Source organism: Dermacentor silvarum, chromosome 7 (assembly GCF_013339745.2).
Source record: "Dermacentor silvarum isolate Dsil-2018 chromosome 7, BIME_Dsil_1.4, whole genome shotgun sequence".
NCBI classification, from domain to species: domain Eukaryota; kingdom Metazoa; phylum Arthropoda; class Arachnida; order Ixodida; family Ixodidae; genus Dermacentor; species Dermacentor silvarum.
The window spans coordinates 72,533,265-72,551,169 of NC_051160.1; the positions used below are offsets into that span (position 1 = coordinate 72,533,265).

The 17,905-nt window shown below is 46.6% G+C and overlaps 1 protein-coding gene across 1 annotated transcript; it reads left to right on the forward strand.

Moving 5' to 3' along the window:
• Positions 1 to 13,437: 13,437 nt before the first annotated feature.
• LOC119458215 (ubiquitin-conjugating enzyme E2-17 kDa) lies at positions 13,438 to 15,518 on the forward strand. Its single transcript, XM_037720049.2, has one exon. The coding sequence runs from the start codon at positions 13,749 to 13,751 to the stop codon at positions 14,190 to 14,192; it is 444 nt and encodes a 147-aa protein (XP_037575977.1). The 5' UTR covers positions 13,438 to 13,748; the 3' UTR covers positions 14,193 to 15,518.
• The last annotated feature ends 2,387 nt before the right edge of the window (positions 15,519 to 17,905 follow it).

Below are 17,905 nucleotides of genomic sequence, written 5' to 3' on the forward strand. Positions count from 1 at the left end.
CAACCGCAATGAACTTGCGCCTCCAACCTCGAACCTTTTGTTGTTGTTGTTGTGGTGGTGGTGGTGGTTGTTGTTATTAAAGTTAAAGTCCGTATTAACCAAACTTCTATGCAATTACTTAATGACGACTAATTTGTTAATCATAACGTTATTGATATTGGCAGTACTAGTGTTTCTGCGTTGAAGCTGGATCTTTGGAAATTGGTGTATATTAATGAAGGAGTGTGCGCGACTGGGCTGGTTGGTACATCATTAGGGCGGGAACAAAGAGCGCTTGGACGGGACGAAGTAGCTTCTTGCTGCGCGTGGTTTCTTACCTGCAGTCGTCCCTAGATGACCTACCCATCGATGTCCCGTGCGTCATCACGAGCCTGAATACCTTCTGTACAAGTGTTTCTAAATACGTTCAGACAGAGTGCCCGGAGCAAGTAGGTACCTTCTCGGTTTACGTGAAAGACCTATTTTATGCTTTACCACACAACCCCGTGTGTGATGAAGTTAGCCATTGCATCGATAGACTTGGGACCACTAAATTTCAGAATGCATGTGGGATACACGTTGACAAGAGCTCCTAAGTCATAAGCTACAATGGTGCCATTTTCATCCAGCGGGATGGCGTGTGCATTGGTTCCAGTATCGCACCCGTTCTTAGCAACGTTTTACTAGCACGTTTCGACAGAAGCGCCTCATGGGTAGCCTCCTTCCGACCAGCGTTACTAAAGTTTTCCTCTTTGTAGATGATTTCCTTGCGCTTCACATAACCGACAAAAACAGGCCATGTTTTGCGTGCAAAATAAATTTTCGACATCTTTCAATCGGTAATGAAACCTTTGGTACTAACGATCGAGCATCCCTCCGACAATAAGATAAGGTTTTAAGACCTCGAGATATTGTTTGAAAGTGATCACCTACGTTGGACATACAATCCTCGATCGAAGAAAAGTATTCTTCCCTTCATGTCTGTGCATTGAAAGATAGTTAAAAAAGTAGTATTGTATATTCTCCTGCCTCGGAGCAGCTCTGACCCGCTCATGCCACCGCCGGATGGTTTCAAGTACCAAGTGCACCGACTCACTCAGGTATCCTATAGCCCTGCTGACGGTTGTTTCAGAAGGGCTTTTCGTCAACCTGGCCCGGGGAAGGGCAGGACGCGAAGCGCAGGACAAGTGACCTCATTCGAGCACAGTCGTCATACCCTATGTCCATGAGGTCTCGCACTTATTGAAAAAGGTCGCAGTTAAATAGGCGCACGCGTTTTGTTCAGCGCTAGGGACAAGCTCTCGGCACTATGCCGCAAAGTTAACAAGGAAGGCCCCAGAAAAGTAATATTTGAGAAAAAAACACAGAACACTTCTTGTTGGCAGCGCCCACGTAGTTGTTTGTAAGATTCCGTTCACATGCGAACGTTGCTACATTGGCCCCACAGGCCGATGTTTGAACGACCGGCTGAGAAAACATGCGTACTCGCTGAAAGAGTCTGCACCCAGGCATTCAGCCCAGCACTGCAAAGAAGACGGCTGCCAGCATATATATTTGATAAATGCACAATATTAGGCAGATATAAAGAGCACGTGAGATTTGCGAAGCGTTTTATGTTCAATCACACGGAAACTACTGCGTCAGTAACCCTTGTTTCCCTGCATATCTGTGAGATTAGCTTTATATGCGTTAAAAACGTGACAGCATGCTATGATGACGCACGTGATGTGCCAATTTCAATCCTATCCTTGCGCACCATGTTTTTGTTGGTCTTCTGCGATGAGCCTGTGTCTTATACAGGGTGTTTCAGCGAACGCTTTCAAAAATTCTTAAAGGTTGCCTGTGGCAGATAGCACAGTTCTAGTTCATGAGCTGGTCTACTCGAAGAGGCGGATATCACTTGCACAAGAAATTGAAATGCATAATCAAATAATTAACAAAAATTAACTAAGTTTTTAACTAATTACCTGATGGCCCATATTGTACTCTACTAATTGTAGCCGTAGAGTTCGCAAGACGGATCCACTTGGAACGAATTCCCGGGATGACACCGCTTTCGAGATATCAATTCCCGAACTTTGCGAAGAAATGCATTGGCGTTCCAGTTAGTTTCTTAACAAAACGTCGTTTTGTGCATTGAAGCACAATTCGACCTGTTGAGGTGGATGGGTTACCTGAAGAAGCCGTACGTCACACATGAGCGACAAATGGCAATGTCCAAGTAGCAAATTAAAAAGATTCACTGAGTAACTTTCTAGCTAATCATTTTAGCGCACACGTTCCGGTTGCGAAATTTGAGCCGAGCAGCAGCGAAGTCACGTCTTCAGAAATTGTAATACTAGCACCACTTTCCAGTCTCCAAAATCTGCTATAAGAAAAGACAGCAGACTTGTGTGACGTTACAGAATTACAGCCTCATTTCCAGCAAAGAGCATTTGCAATAATAATTTCAGCCGCCTTTTATTAACACAATTATAAAGCAGCAGGAATGCAGACAGAAAATAAACAGCCACCACTATCAACTGCATTTTATTCAAGAAACGCGGAATATGAATCTTTCCTAAACACCAGCTGGGGGACAGACAACATAAAAGGCATAGCATAATAAAAAGAAGAAAACATGAAGAAAAAAAAACGCATGAGTAGGGGCAATATAAACAGGAATTCATACGGTCACATGCGCAACAAGATTAAGAGGCGCGAGAATGTACCAGATATTCTACTTATTCGTGTGTTAGAGATTTCGATGGTTGGCTGATACAATCATGTTGAAGTTGACAAACTTATGAGAAGCCCCTATGATTTGTCGGTTAAGCTTATTATGGCTGCGGGCGAGAATTTTCTTCTCCCTGTCTGCATCCCTGGCGCTGTTTTATATAATTAGGTCACATCAACTCATCCAGCTGTCCCTACTTTTGTCTGTTATTAGACCGCATAGGTCACCTGCATAAATGCTTCGCCCGTTTGAAACCTTGGACACATGTAACATTTCCGAGCGCTTGCTTGAGAATTTTTTTGTACAAAGGCTGTACGTGATCCACATACATTTAACACCGGATTCAGATTTATCGCAGTATTCTTCCGATTTCTGATAAATTTGATCTTCGTGATATTTATAGATCTCTCGGGGCAGCTGGATAATTTCTGTGCCCTGTAAAATACATTTATAACACTTCGGAGAGCCTGCGTAGGTAGTTTACTGCAAAATCCCCAGCTAATTCACACGCTTTGAACTTCTCCTATACGTCTCATACATAACCTGCCCATAATAAGAACCAAATATTAACAAAGTACCGATAGCTTAGTTAACGACATTGGGGAAACGTACTACAAATATCGTTTAACGCGTGAAAGCATAGAGAAAAACTAGAGTTAAGTAATTATTTATAAAGTTACTAATTAATCAGCAAACGTTCAGATTTCGCCACAAATTATATACTAACAACATACCCCCCCCCTGATTTTCTCTAAATGCATACGCTTGGTGTGACATAGAGTACTTTCTGGGCAGTGAGAAACATACAGAAAATAATGGCTTTATAATGAACACTTTCGATCACTTGCTAGAGCAATTATTTACAAAGGCTGCCTTTTATCTACCCATGCACCTTTAAATCTGCAAGAACATTAGCCATTATATTGCCCTGTCTTTCACTAAATTTGGACTTGTTGGGCAGCTGTAGTTCTCCCAGGACAGTGGGATAAATTCTGTTCCGTTCGTAAAACACTCATTAACGCGCCGGGGCGCATGCATGGGTAATTTATTGCAAAGCCTGCAATTAAACCACACATGTCGAACTTCGCCGGCACAACCCCCATAGCCAGCCCATTAGTTTACATAAACTTAAACAAGATATACCTAGTTTAGATCACGGAAAAAAAAAAACCGGGGAAACCTGCTGCGAAGCTCACATAACGCATGAAAATAGAGAAAAAAAAAAGCGAGGGTTTAGTAATTACTTGCAACAAACGTAATTAAACTAGAACCGTTAACATTTCATGACATGGCCCCCATTTCCGCCTAATGTGAATTCGGCATCTCGTACGGTATCTCCTGGTACTCTAAGAGACATTCTCAATATACCATATATAATGTACGTTTTCAAGCACACTTGGTTAACGTACATGTTTACAAAGCCTCTAAATAACTGACCCTCTTGAAACTGCAAAAAAGTCATCCACAATATGCCCCTTATTCTCTAAAAATTTTGTGGCACGTTGAATACTCGCGACATTGGCTAGACTTCCTACGTGGTTCGTAAAATACGCTTTTAAAGCTCGTGAGTCCTTGTATGAGTAATTTTCTGCAAGAGCTGTGATTATAACCTATACGGTTTAAACATTTATCGTACATCACCCACAACATTCTTCCTATTTCAACGAAGTGTAAACAACGTGCTTCGTTTAGTTCACCGAGGAGACCAAGGAAAGTAACAGCACGCCTTGTATAACGCCTGGAAACAGCGATAAAACGAGCATTCAGTAATTATTTTCAAAGTACATAATTAAGGTACACGCTTACAAGTTTCAGTGCAGGTCACCCTTAACATGGCTTTCATTCTGACAATATGTAAAATTGCTGCCATCGTCGGTTCACCAAGATCAGCGGGTAAACTTCGTAAGCATTTCATACAACGCCTCCAAACAGGCAGAAATGACGGTTTAGCCATTTTCATTTAGCCCATAATTGACCCACACAGTTCTAAATCTGCCTGCAGATTAACCCTTTAGCATGAGCCTCATTTCCCTTAAATGTAATACTTCGTAAATTCTATAAATCTCTTTTTTTTTTTTTTTCGGGACGCCATGAAGACGTCATATAACGTTCTAGAGCGCTTATTCTATATAGTTTCACTATATCAGCTTTGCTCTAAAATTCAATAGCGTTACATGGGAAATTATTGGCTGAAACGCCCATGTATTTCGTAGCAGAATTTCAGGCCGGTTATTTTGGAAAGTGGTGCTAGACTCCTGATTTTTGTTAAGCGAACGTGACTTCACTATACTGCTTGGCTTCAGGTCCGCAATTGCAACAAGCGCTCCAAAGTGAATAACTGAGCAACAAAGTGAATACTCGATCGAGAAATTCGATGCCTGTTGGGCTTGATCACGGTCGAAATATGCTCTGTGTGACGTATAACAGACGCTCAAGGCGCCGCTCCAGCGCATTTAAAGACGCAGCCAAACGCAATAGAGACGCAGTCTCAGCGCGCGGCGCGTTCCTTTCCCAAGACCGTAACCGACAAGGGACAACCGCAGCACGGCAGAGGCGCCACGATGATGACAAAGAAAGGCACATATTTGGCCACATGTATACAGCAGTGCGAAAAACGTGCGCCACTTCTAGTGCCTCCACTTAGAGTGGGAATGAAAAATACATCTCGTTTGTATGCAGTCCTATAAGAGCTATGGCCACTACCCAGATAGAAGGACACTATATCTCCTTGATCTTATCTTTCACCCCGCAACACCGCGCAACTATAATATATGAGCTGAACCGACGCTTGATATCATTGATTTGTTAATCTTCCGGATGATCTGATGAGTGGAACTTTGCGAGGCTTGTATTCCGGCAATGCATTATCGACATTGCTGAAATATGCGCAACGTGGAGGAAGCTGTATGAAAGGTGTTTATCGCTGCGTTCATCCCGACGGTACATTAAAATATTTCTCAATTATTGGGTATACGTCTTTGTGTTCCTTAATGAGGTTACACACACGTTCGGCGGCGACGGAGAGAACGACGTCACTGACGGCATGCCCGCATTCCGCCGTTGTCGCATTGCGCCGCTTGCGATTCTTCGAAATTAAACTGCTTCAAAATTAAATCTGTCCGTCACGTAAGACAATGAATGGCTCATACCCCCTCAAGCAATGGCTCATACCCCGTAAACGCGCCTCTCCATTACGACGACAGAAAAGAAGTGAAATTCTACGCTGGAATGATGAGCGGCAACGGAGCCAGCCGTGGATGAAGACGACAAGCGCAGGAGCAGCGGCACGAGCGCGTGCCGAGCCCGAGCGCAACCCGAGGGGTGCCAACGAGCCAGCTGCGGAAGACGACGTCGAGGCTCGAGCCATTGCTGATGATGATAGTTTTCGGCGTACAGGCGACAGACGGACGAGTCGGCTAGCCGCGTAGAGCTTCGCTGTAAAACCAACCACAGTTTCTGTCCAAGAATGCGTTGAACATGCTTTGTGAGGTGGTTATCTGTGGCACTACGTTGCACCACGTGTTGTGGGTGGCGCTCAAGATAAACCTCCTTCGTGGCGCTTCCCTTACCACAGTGCCTTACCATGGCCATACCCGTACGCGGGAGCCAAACGTTAGTTCGAGCGCCACTTCCTCAAGAGTTCGCGTCTGCGACCAGAGGTGCAGCGTCTCAAACGACAGCGTCTTCGACCATGAGTCGCGCAGCGTCTCAAAACGTTAGCTGTCACGACGGAAGGATGAGAGAACGCTGCTCCAATGCCTCCTCTGAGGAGGCATTGACTTCTCTTATACCACTGCTACCACTACATGGTGGTGCCATATACCATCCTGCGGTTTCTATACCAATGTGTGAGACTGCACCATCTTCACGATCAGCCCACGAAAAGGGACACGAAAAATGGCGGTTGGTTCCCAAAGAAAGCAGAACGCTTTAAAATATTGTCATCCATCCGAGAGTGCAGTAAAGTAGCTTGCTGGGCGTGTTGGCCGAATACAAAGGAATGCATATTAGCGCTACAAGGAGAAAAGAAAGACTTAATTAACACAAAGAGGGAGCAGAAAGAAACAAGAGCAGGCGCTACACTTCAACTGCATTATTCCGAAAACCGGTGTCAAACAAAAATTACAACAAATGCGCATGCGTGCAATGGTCGCGTCAAAAAATTCATAGCAACGTGTTAAACTGCTGCATCTCTATCCGCAAAACGTTAACAGATGTATCGCGAATGCAATTCGTGCCTCTTTTCTCGATATGAAATGCTTCCAACAACTCCCGTGCCAACGTGTCACTAAAAAGTTTCTTGATCTCACGAAGCCGTGGCTCACATGTGCGACCATACAATGCGCAGGTGTAAGCGCGCATTGTATTTGCTCTTTATTGATAGTTAAAATACAAAGGCACCGCAGAGTAAAGCAGTTGAAGGCCTCTGGTTCTTCTCTCTCCTTCCTGGGCTTTCTTTCCTTGTATCCATAATATGTATTCCGTATCCCCGAGAGCTACACGAAGATGTACAATGGAAACACATACAGGTTTCTCACACAGAAAACTTCCCAGTTTGAGGAAAGATTCCGCCAGGTCCGGGGATCGAATTAACGCGTAATCAGTGCGGTCACTCTATCAAGCGAGATAAACAGAAGGCTAGCAGACCGCAGCGCGAGTCCCACATTTCAATTACAATTTTTAAACGAAGCTTTGTATGTATAGGCGAAATCAAATCGTATATGGTAGGCGAAATCGCCTGTGTACAGAAAACTATCATCATCAGCATTGGCTCGAGCGTCGTCGTCTTCTTCCGCAGCTGGCTCTTTGGCGCCCCTCGGGTGGCGCTCATGCCCTAGTGCCTAGAATATAAGTATATTCTAGGCACTATACTCATGCTCGGCTAACGCTCGTGCCACTGCTCCCGCGTAAAGTCCCTAGATTTTCTGCAAAAAAATATCTAGGGACTTTGCTCCCGCGTTAGTCGTCGTCTGTTTCCCAGCTGGCTGCGCTGCCGCTCATCATTCCATCGTAGAATTTCACTTTTCTGCCGTCATAATGGGGACGCTGCGCTTACGGGGGTATGAGTCATTCATTGTTTTACGTAACGGACAGGTTTAATTTTGAAGCGATTTAATTACGAAGAATCGCAAGCGGCAATGGCGGGCAAATGCAGCTAACCACGCCGCCGAGCAAACTCGAGACATCGAACGCAAGCAACAACGGCGGACTGCGGGCATACCGTCAGTGACGTCGTTCTCTCCGTCGCAGCCGAACGTGTGTGTAACCTCATAATTGGGAAATACTTTAATGAACCCTCGGGATTGAGCCAGTGATAAACAACGGGGCCCCACGATTCAGCTTCGCTGGTTAACCATCTTCAAGTCGGGACGACTTTTCCGATTCCTAATTTTATTGTGATAGCAAATATATGGACACTCCAAAGCGGATTTCTGCCGTCGGCGTCGTCGTCGCCGTGAGGTTCCAACGGCGATGAAATCGTTGCCGCGCTCCGGACGCTGTATGTGCGAGTGAAAGGGCGCGAGGGAGGCGCGCTTTCACTGGGAGCGAACGCACGTCGGAGAGCAAACGCTCGTTCTGCGCCGTGCTCCCTGGAGAGCTGCAGAATTAAGCGTCTATTTTCTCCTTTAAAATCAGCAAACGCGACTTTTAGATGCGAAGCATCTTATGCTCGGGCATAGCCTCCTAGGAGGCTATGGCTCGGGGCTATGTCACTCCCTCCCTCCCTACCTCTCTCCATCCATCCAACCGCCGTGCTTCCGCACACCTACTGCGCATGCGCATCCTCCTCCCCCTCCTCTCCTTGTCTCATCTCCTCTTCTCTCTGCATTCCTCCTCTCCTCTTCGACGCTCCTTTCCTCTCCGGATTGCGCAACGAATGGCAACACCTGCGGCTCCGCGCGCAATAATGCTATAGACCTTTTCACAAACCGACGTTTGAGCAGCGCCATTTGCCGACGCGGGCGACGTCTAGCGTCAGAACATGTTATGCCACCATTTTGGACTGTGCGCCTTGCGAGAGCAGGCCGGCCGCACTTCGGTTGTGTGATCTTCGCCGCGCATTATTTCGATTGTTTTCTTCCGTTTCGCTTGTCTTGTGCGGCTTGACTTGTTACATGTTTCACGTGCTCGCGTGAGCGCTCAGTGTGGTGTGCCATGGCAACAGCAAGCCCAGCCAGTGGATGTGGTGTTTCGTCGTCGGTAGCGGCGGCAGCCGCGTCTGTTTCGTCGAGACCTGGCGTGCTAATCAGCGGTATATTTCATTGTTATTGATGGCCACATGTGACCGTATCGTCGATTGAATCTGATCACCATTAAGTTTCGCGATTGAGGGTTGCCTCATTTAGCGAAAGCAGGCGCGTACGTAGCTGTCGGGCAATGCTTAATAGAACCAGGCGCCGGCGGCCCGACGACGCTTGTCAGTGGTTGGTAGAGATGCGGTGGTTACTCCATACGCTTCCGACGCAACTGAACAGCTCAATCATGCAAAATTTATTGGATCTGGTGCGGTGCAGTGTGCTTATAACCAAATGTCAAAGCATAAGCGTGGCGATCGAGCAGCGCGGTACCTGCAGCGAACCGACGCGCGACAGTGATCACAGATGCCAGCGCAACTGATACAGCCCAGGTGCTAGATTTTTATTTTTAGTATTTAGTAGTTATTTATTTATACATACTGTCAATCCCAATAGGGATTATAACATGACTTGTTATAAAGATATATTTGTTTACCTATTTTTTACGTTTGTTTACCTGGAATGGCTTTTCTTTCGAATGTCTGAATTTGGAACAAGCTTCGCTCACCGTGAACCTTAACGTAGATCGTGCGCGAAGTTTGTATTGAAGATATCGCGTACGGAAAGAATTGTTCATGTGCGCTATCTCTGAAGCGAAATAAGCCAATAATATTGCAGCGTTAGGGCCATCTCTGCTCTTTCTCTAGTTTCTGTGCAATGTTCATAATAAAGTAATGTCGAGTCTTGACAATTGTCGAATAAATACATATGCGTATGACTGCAAACCACTACTGACCGTGAGTGAAAAGCGCTTAGTGGTCAGCGAAGCGGTCACTGCACGCACGTAAGTATTTCACTTGATCGACTGTGCGAATTTATTTATTTTTTTTCGTTGCTGTTATTCTTGAAAGTATGATGCTATTGTCCGCGCGTACCCATGCGAATACCATTTTTTACGTTCTAACTTGCGCGGGCTCATTTAGCGCGTTTCTACGCCATGCACAGTTAGCGCATTACGGCTCCCGAACTCTCGCACTGGCGCTAGGCCGCGCTGATGAGGTTGACACGTTCATTTTTGCATTCTCTTGCTGCCCAAGCACATAGACAACGCTCAAAGATGGGTGAGCTCGATGCAGCACCACACTGTTGAAGTTATTAACTTTATGGGCAGGGCCGCGCAGGGTGCGTGTGAACGCAGAGACAATGTTTTGGTGGACACAGGGTCTGCATACATCTTCCATAGGACACGATTTTTCCAGATCGTTGCGAAGTGTATTTACCGACTAGTTCTCACGCAGAGTGCTTCAATTTGTGTTATACCGGTGTCACACGGCCATTTTGGTAGCGATCGAGACCGATCTGGATCAGAATGTTCGACCGCGATTGGCTCCTTTCCGCAGGTTGAGCAAAGAAGCCAATCGCGACCAAGAAATTCGACCCAGATCGGCCTCGATCACGATCAAAAGTGCGCCGTGTGGCCCCCGTACTAGGCAGTGGAATGAAGTCGTGTTTGAAATAATAACAAATGTAGCCTCTGCCACTACATACAAAAAAATATTGCATCGAAGAGCTGACAATTCTCGCAACCTATTGGGACATGTGCCGAAAAAGGTTTACCAAAATGCGTTATTTTACTGATGTGTGCATTGGTTCACATTAGACTGAAATGCCAAGTCGTCAGGTGATGCAGGAAACCGGCGAAACGTGAACATATCACATCGGCAGTGGTCTCGCGGAGTGCTGTGTTGTGGACACACTTAGTCCCCAAAATCGTTATTTTCCGCTGGTTGTTTGTGCACCCATAAACTGCACAGTGCTGGCCTGTAGCCTTTTGATGAGTATATATGCCATTATTTGCGAGCGTAAGTTATTCGTGACAAAAATAAACGAAAGCATCGAAGGAAAGCTACCACTCCGCAATGCAAGCGCAAGGCAAGCTCACAGTCCAGACCGAACAGGCAACACTGACACATACTCTCCACGCCAGACCGTCGGAAGCGCCCTCGTGAAAACGTCTATAGAAGCAGCAACGCCACCTAAAAAGTCTATCTAGGAGGCGTTGGAAGCAGCTTAGGTAGGCGCCCCAGAGGCACCGGCAACAGTCACCAACGCCGCGCGCGTTCGGTGCGAACGCGGGCAAAACGCCGACGGCGTCGACCAGTGGCGCACCGACGGGGGGGGATTCGGGGGTTGTAACCCCCCCCTGAGGCCGACTTAACCCCCCCTTTTGTTTAACCCTTTTTCTTTCCTTACGCATTTGAGTACTGCAACTAAGATGTAAGACGTGCAATCGTCTGCACACTCGCAAAAAGCGCATTTTTTTTACAATTTCCCGTGAATAAATCGAAATTAGTGCTGTTCAGATGGTATTGGCAAACTGTCAACCCCCCCCCCTGGCAGAGATCCTGGGTGCGCTACTGGCGTCGACAACATTTCTGCGCGTTGCTGGTGCTGCTGCATGTCCAAGTTTATACAGCTGATAAAACTACCTTGAGTCGACCCCATGGCTGCGCCGCATACTACTCAGGGTTCCCCTGCGGGAAGATGGCGTAATTTTTTTCCGTCGCGCGAAAGGCCGTGGGGGAACGGGAGGCAGGGAGGGGAGGCGACGTTTAGCTACGGCACCAAATGCGTATTTATATAAAAACGTGCGAGGCGAGAAGGTGGGTAAGATTTCCGACGCTGCTCGAGGAGTGTCCCATTCTGATCTCGTCGAAAACCTCCGAGCCGCCCCCAGAGGCACCGGCAGCAGTCACCAACGCCGCGCACGTTCGGTGCGAACGCGGGCAAAACGCAGACGGCGTCGACAACAGTTCTGCGCGTTGCTGGTGCTGCTGCATGTCCAAGTTTATACAGCTGATAAAACTACTATCCTTGCTCCGTATAGCTCTCTACTAATTTGCTATCGCAATTGATGCTTCACCTTTCGGCTGAAACTGCGACATTTTTTTTTCAGTCTATATATCTCATTTCCCACTTTCTCTTTCTTCTTTGTATTATTATTATTATTGTTGTATAAATAATAAATACAGTACACGTTGTTGTTATTATTTCTCACAGAGTCCAGCTTCTCTTAACTTTAGACGTGCTATTGTTTTCTTCCTTTTGGATAAAAGTTGTTTTGTCTTGTGTGTTTCGACTAACGTCAGTATTGACTGCAAGTAATCCCAGACGATAAACACAACCAAATTCAGAACAATGCAATGTTCCTATGATTATTCCCGAACGAGCCACTCCTTTGTAAGCATACTGTTAACTCTTTCGCAGTTCAACTGCTTGCGGCTGTCCTTTATCTTACTCATTTGTTGAGGCTGACAAACCACACGGCGTACCACATGCATTTGTCATGTACCGCCTTTATCTTTAGGAGGCACGAAAACCAAACACACACGGAGATTATGCGCTGCAGGAGTTAATTGTAGTAGTAGTAGTAACAGTAGTAGTAGTAGTAGTAGTAGTAGTAGTAGTAGTAGTAGTAGTAGTAGTAGTAGTAGTAGTAGTAGTAGTAGTAGTAGTACCACTTAGGCACTGGCATTACGTTTCTTGCCATTTTCAAGCTCTCCTAAAATACCATAGTTTTTTTCTTACTGACTCTTTCCACAGAAGCCTCGGCGTCTGAATGTTTATTAAATAGATAATTTTATTGAAAACCCATGTAGCAGCAAAAGTAATATTATAACTTGTTAAGCAATAGATATATAATGTCCCGCGCAAGCATCCACTCTTGTTGTTTCAGGAAGTATGAGGGTAGTATTTTGAGACTGCTTTAAAATCTTGTGACAACGTTCGTTTTCTACCTAATAACATTCCAAGCCGGTGCTTTTTGACGATCCGACGTCACATTTAAAACAGGATAACAGGCATAGCTAGTCCGCTCGAAAATCAGTAAAAAAAAAAAAAAAATACCAGCTACCAAGCAATCTAAGTCATCTAAGCTCGTAAAAAAGCAAGAGATGAACTATCATATTTCCCCAATTAATAAATACCTACTTGAGATTGCACAAAAAATTGACCGTGATGTCATCCTTTAGCGAGACGGCCCGTCACAAAAAAGAACAAATACTGCCTTACCACTAGAAGAAAGATAGCCTCATATGCAATACTGTTAGTAAAGGAAGAAAAGCGCGATAGATCACTACACAAACCAACACCCGTGTGCAGAAAAAACGTCACGCTGCACGAGAGCTGGAAAATGCGGCGTTTCGGTTTCGTTTTGCCCGGCACTGCCAGCTGGAAAATTGAAGGTTGCCGACCTCACTTCGCAAACTCCCGAGTCTGCGCCTGAAAAGTAAAGTCAAAAGAACAAATAGTGCCGTGGCCCTCCGCGGAAAACAGTCTCATTCAGCGACGACGTGTACATGTGAAACAGAAAGCTCGTATTATAATACCAAAACGCAAAAACGGAACGCGTTGCGAAACATTTTGACGACAGCGGTCAGGTTACAACAGCGGCTGGCGGTGGTGACGACGACGGCAATGACGTCATTCTTGAGAACGAGAGGAGGAGGTTCGGCCAACAGATCGCAACGCCGCGAGGTGGCGACTCAGCAACGCAGGTATTCTCTGTGGCGAGTGCTAAGACTTTTTTGTCGGGAGTGCTGTGTCGGTGCAGGGGGGGCTCAGTGAGCGGCAAGAAAAAAAAGAAACGAGTCGTGCTCCATCTTTGGCGATTCGTCGCGCCCAAGCAGGCAAACAAGCGCCCCCAACCAAGTGGACAGCGGCGACCCGAGCTACCGACTCCCCCGCCCGCGCACGCAGGAGGCTCACCGACCGCAGCAGCGAACCGGAGCGATACCGCGTCGCAGTAAGCAGCAGCGATGGCCCTGAAAAGAATAAAAAAGGAACTCGAAGACCTCAAGCGCGACCCGCCGGCGCAGTGCTCGGCTGGCCCCGTGAACGACGACCTCTTCCACTGGCAGGCGACGATCATGGGACCGCCAGACAGTCCATACCAGGGCGGCGTTTTCTTTCTGACGATCCACTTCCCGACGGACTACCCGTTCAAGCCGCCCAAGGTGGCGTTCACGACGCGCATCTACCACCCGAACATCAACAGCAACGGCAGCATCTGCCTCGACATCCTGCGTTCGCAGTGGTCGCCGGCGCTGACCATCTCCAAAGTGCTGCTGTCCATCTGCTCGCTACTCTGCGACCCGAACCCGGACGACCCGCTCGTGCCGGAGATTGCCCGCTCGTACAAGACGGACCGCGAGAAGTACAACGAACTGGCTCGGGAGTGGACACGCAAATATGCCATGTGACCCGCCGATCTGCTTGCTGGCTTTGCTGCTCAGAGAAGAGAGAGAGACTTTGTACAAAAAACCCGACGAGGGGGGCGACGCAGCGAGGACGGGAAGGCGAGCGCTTTTTGAGAGGAACCTATCGAGAAACGAAGCTGGATGGAAAAGCAGCAGCAGAGCAGTGGCTTTGTAGGAAGGGTTGGGCTGGGCGAGGAAAAATATACACACACAGAAAGGAGAAAAAAAAAGTGATGAAATCGTGGGCAGAAAAAAAAAAAAAAAAAGCGAGACGCCGCTGCCAACGCTGTTAGGCCTAACTCAAATTTAGCACTCCCTTTCTTCAGCTGCTCGTAATATTATTTTTCTTCTCTCTTTCCCTCACTCTTTGTCGGGTCGTCACACTCTCTGAGAGAAAAAAAAAAAAAGTCACCTCCGCAAAACAGCCCCTTAGAAGTCGAAGCCCATCCTTTTATCTTCATTGTATTTTTCTCTTGCCCCTCGGCTTCCCACTAGCGCTATTTCTCTTTTCCTATCATCAAACCGCGTCGAACCCCCATCTTCGCACGTTTTTTTTTTTCGGGGCTTGGTTTATTTTAACATCCAAAACATTGCGGTTGTAACGTTATGCATGCTAGTTTCTTTCGGTCGCATGACTGCCCACTTTTACTGAATTGATTGACGCCGCCTCAACAATTGTCGCCGAACGAGTGGCCCTAGTTTTTTTTGTTTTTTTCCGCCACGTACCCAGTGAATTTGACTTCCCAGTGTTTTCCTAGGACCTGTGTTACGTCCTTTTCTTCCCCTTCCCATTTCTTAGTGCGTGTTTCTCAAAAAGACACATTTTGTTCTCTTAGGACATTATATTGCTCATTTGTTTTGTGTGCATGTGCTTCACACAGCCCGACCCTCTCGGACATCCTCCCTAGGATTTGTTTTCTTCTTTAGAAGTGATACCGAGCCCTGTGTCCAACATTATCAGCGAGTGCGACAGTGGCAGTGCATTGTTTGTGCTGCTTTGGAAAGAAAGGGTGCCAAGATTGGAGTAGTGTGTCGCCACCCTTTTGCAGTGAAGCTTCTTGCCTCTGTCACCGCATCTCCGCTTGTCAAAATGCGTAACTTCTCGGAGCCCCAGCCGTTTTCCCGGTCTGCCACTCGACGACCCTTTCGAACCCAGCCGTCCCGTATGACCTCTTCCCCCACCACTGACAGCATCATCGATTTGGCCATGCTTGTTTACTTCCCCTCTGGATGCTTTGAAGCAGTCTGAAACCTGTTCTCTTGTCTCTCTCTTTCTTTTTTTTACTTACATAAGTGCTGGATTATTAAAAGTATTTTGTGTGTGAGGTACGGGATGGCGTTGGAGTGTGTGCTATCGTCAATGGGTGAAAAGGGGGGACCGTGGCATTGCGATAGGTGCTGCTTCTTTGGAGTGGTGTCTTGCGCATGCTATGGGACGGGCCAATTTTTGAGCCTCTTGGTGCAGTGCAGTTGACGCGTGCAGCCGAAACAGTTGCTGTGGTTTGGGTGTTGCGTGATGTGATGTCCAGCACATTCAGTAACTGTAGCAACAGGCACACCTCGGTGTTGCGACGTGTCTACTGTTCATGCTGTTTGGGTGATCGGCAGGTGTCGATGGGAAGCATTCATGCCATAAAGCTAATTTAAGAGAACGACAGTCGCATCCACAGAAGGGGTTTAAGCAGACTGCAACTCCTGTTTGGTAACCGCCAAGTTTCTGTCGCCCTGTTTAGTTTTGAAATGCTCGAGCCGATACTGGTTGGTGGTCAGTGCACATTACCCTTCCCACTATTGATGAACTTGCTGCCTCTGTGTTGTCGCGTAGCAACAAAAACTGGCATGATTTTGCATTTCACTGTCATGCCTTCTGTAACCTTGCAGGATTCCTCACGTTCGAGCATTTTGGGAAACGTGGCGACACTATTGAATGTCCAATGTTGCAGAGCCACTCCGCCTCCGATGGGAACAGTTGCTCAGATGCATACAAGGGGCCGTTGTGCAACGTTCAATGCTGCTGAGACATGTAAAGATTGAGAGGTACAGTTATCACTCCATTCGGCGTCAAAGTGCCAGTAGGGCTCACAAGCTCCACGAAGGCACCCAAAAACGGTTCTCGCTGCATGCGCAGTGACAGGGACACTTTTCGCAGTGGCTGCACTTTTGCCGTGCACTTATTTGTCTGTGATGTCGTGCATATGAATCAAAGAGCTGAAACAAGTGAAGTGCAGATTCATGCCTGCTTCTGCATCACTTAGAGGAATGGTTTTCTTAATTACTCTTTGGGAGTGTGTCATTTTAACTAAGCTACTCATTTAACAACTTGCGTGCAGTCTATTGCTTCAAAGTGACCGAGATACCTCGGCCTATGGGTAGAGAGCAGTGGGAGTAGTGTTGGAGATAAATGTATGCCATGATAAATGCCCTAGTTGGAGGTCATGCAGAAGATTGATAGCTTTGTACCTGGTTAATGAAAGAAGTGGCGGGCTCACAACACGACTTGAAACAGATGACAAACACAAGCACTTGTGTTTTGTCATCTGCTTTATGTCCTATTGTGAGGACCGTTTCAGTACATGCTAACCAGTCCAGACACTCCCCCAAAGTACCGAAGCTGTTATGAGCACAAGCCACAGTGCCCCGAGTATTATACTTAAAGAAGTGACAAAATAGTTAAGATTGGAGCTTCCTGTACGAACAACTGCGATTGATGTGATGAATCTCGTTTTGCAGCAGCTGCCACTGTGTATGTTTATGGATTATTCTTTCTTAGGTTTAAATTGCAGTGATTGCAGTAAATCTTGGCATGTGTTTGCCAATGGTCAGTCTTGTCATGTTCATTGGGCTTAAAAACATTCAGGGATTTGACACTTTTTCTGGTTGTTTACATGAAGGATATGGAATGCTAGCAGTTCGGTTGTCTTGATGTGCTTTGCAGGTTTTACAAGTCCTTGAAAAGCTTCTTACAGATGCTGCAGCAGGCTACGTAATTCTGCTGTTGAGGATAATGTGGTCAATTCTTTTTAATGGTGGCTGCAACGTTATGATAGAACAGAGTGTAGAAACACCATCGCTAATTAGTGCAAGGCACACAGCTCATTAAACAATTAACACGGAGTCCTCTATGATGGCGTCGCATAGTTTGAGTGTTTTTGCCGGCAATGAACAGCCAAGCACAGTTTTGACAACACGCAGTTCAACACACAGCACAATTCTGTAGACGGTTGGTGGGGAACAAGCTGATACACTTCTAGTGTACAGTCGTGAGCAAAACTTCAGCGGTCATTAGGTTCGCGACAGAACTATTTTACAGCCTAAACATGCGGCCAGAGATTGAGTGGTACAATGTGCACCACGAAAAATTTTAAACATGTAAGAGCTGCCATGTTTTTGGTACTTTTGTTCACAATAAAGTGTCTTAGCATATCGCTGGCATTCTACCGCCTGCCAACAATTTTGCATGTGTGGCGCTTTCCGCACATGCAGTTGGGAGGAAGCGGTAATGGTAGAATGGCCTTGCTATGCTAAAATACTCTAGCGGTGCTTCACAAATTTAGGCTCTTGTATCAAAGCTCGTTGAGCACACACGGAAGCTACCACATTTGGCTGCGGGTCCAGTCTGCATAATGAAACCTCAAGAATGCTTGTGCACTGCATTGCTTTGCATGTAGTAAAATGTGTGGTGGCTGCTTGCGTCGTAACTTTAAAACTTGCCATGT

Bases quoted from the DNA above. Each gene is read 5' to 3' on its own strand.
- LOC119458215 (XM_037720049.2), top strand. From the start codon at position 13,749: ATGGCCCTGAAAAGAATAAAAAAGGAACTCGAAGACCTCAAGCGCGAC.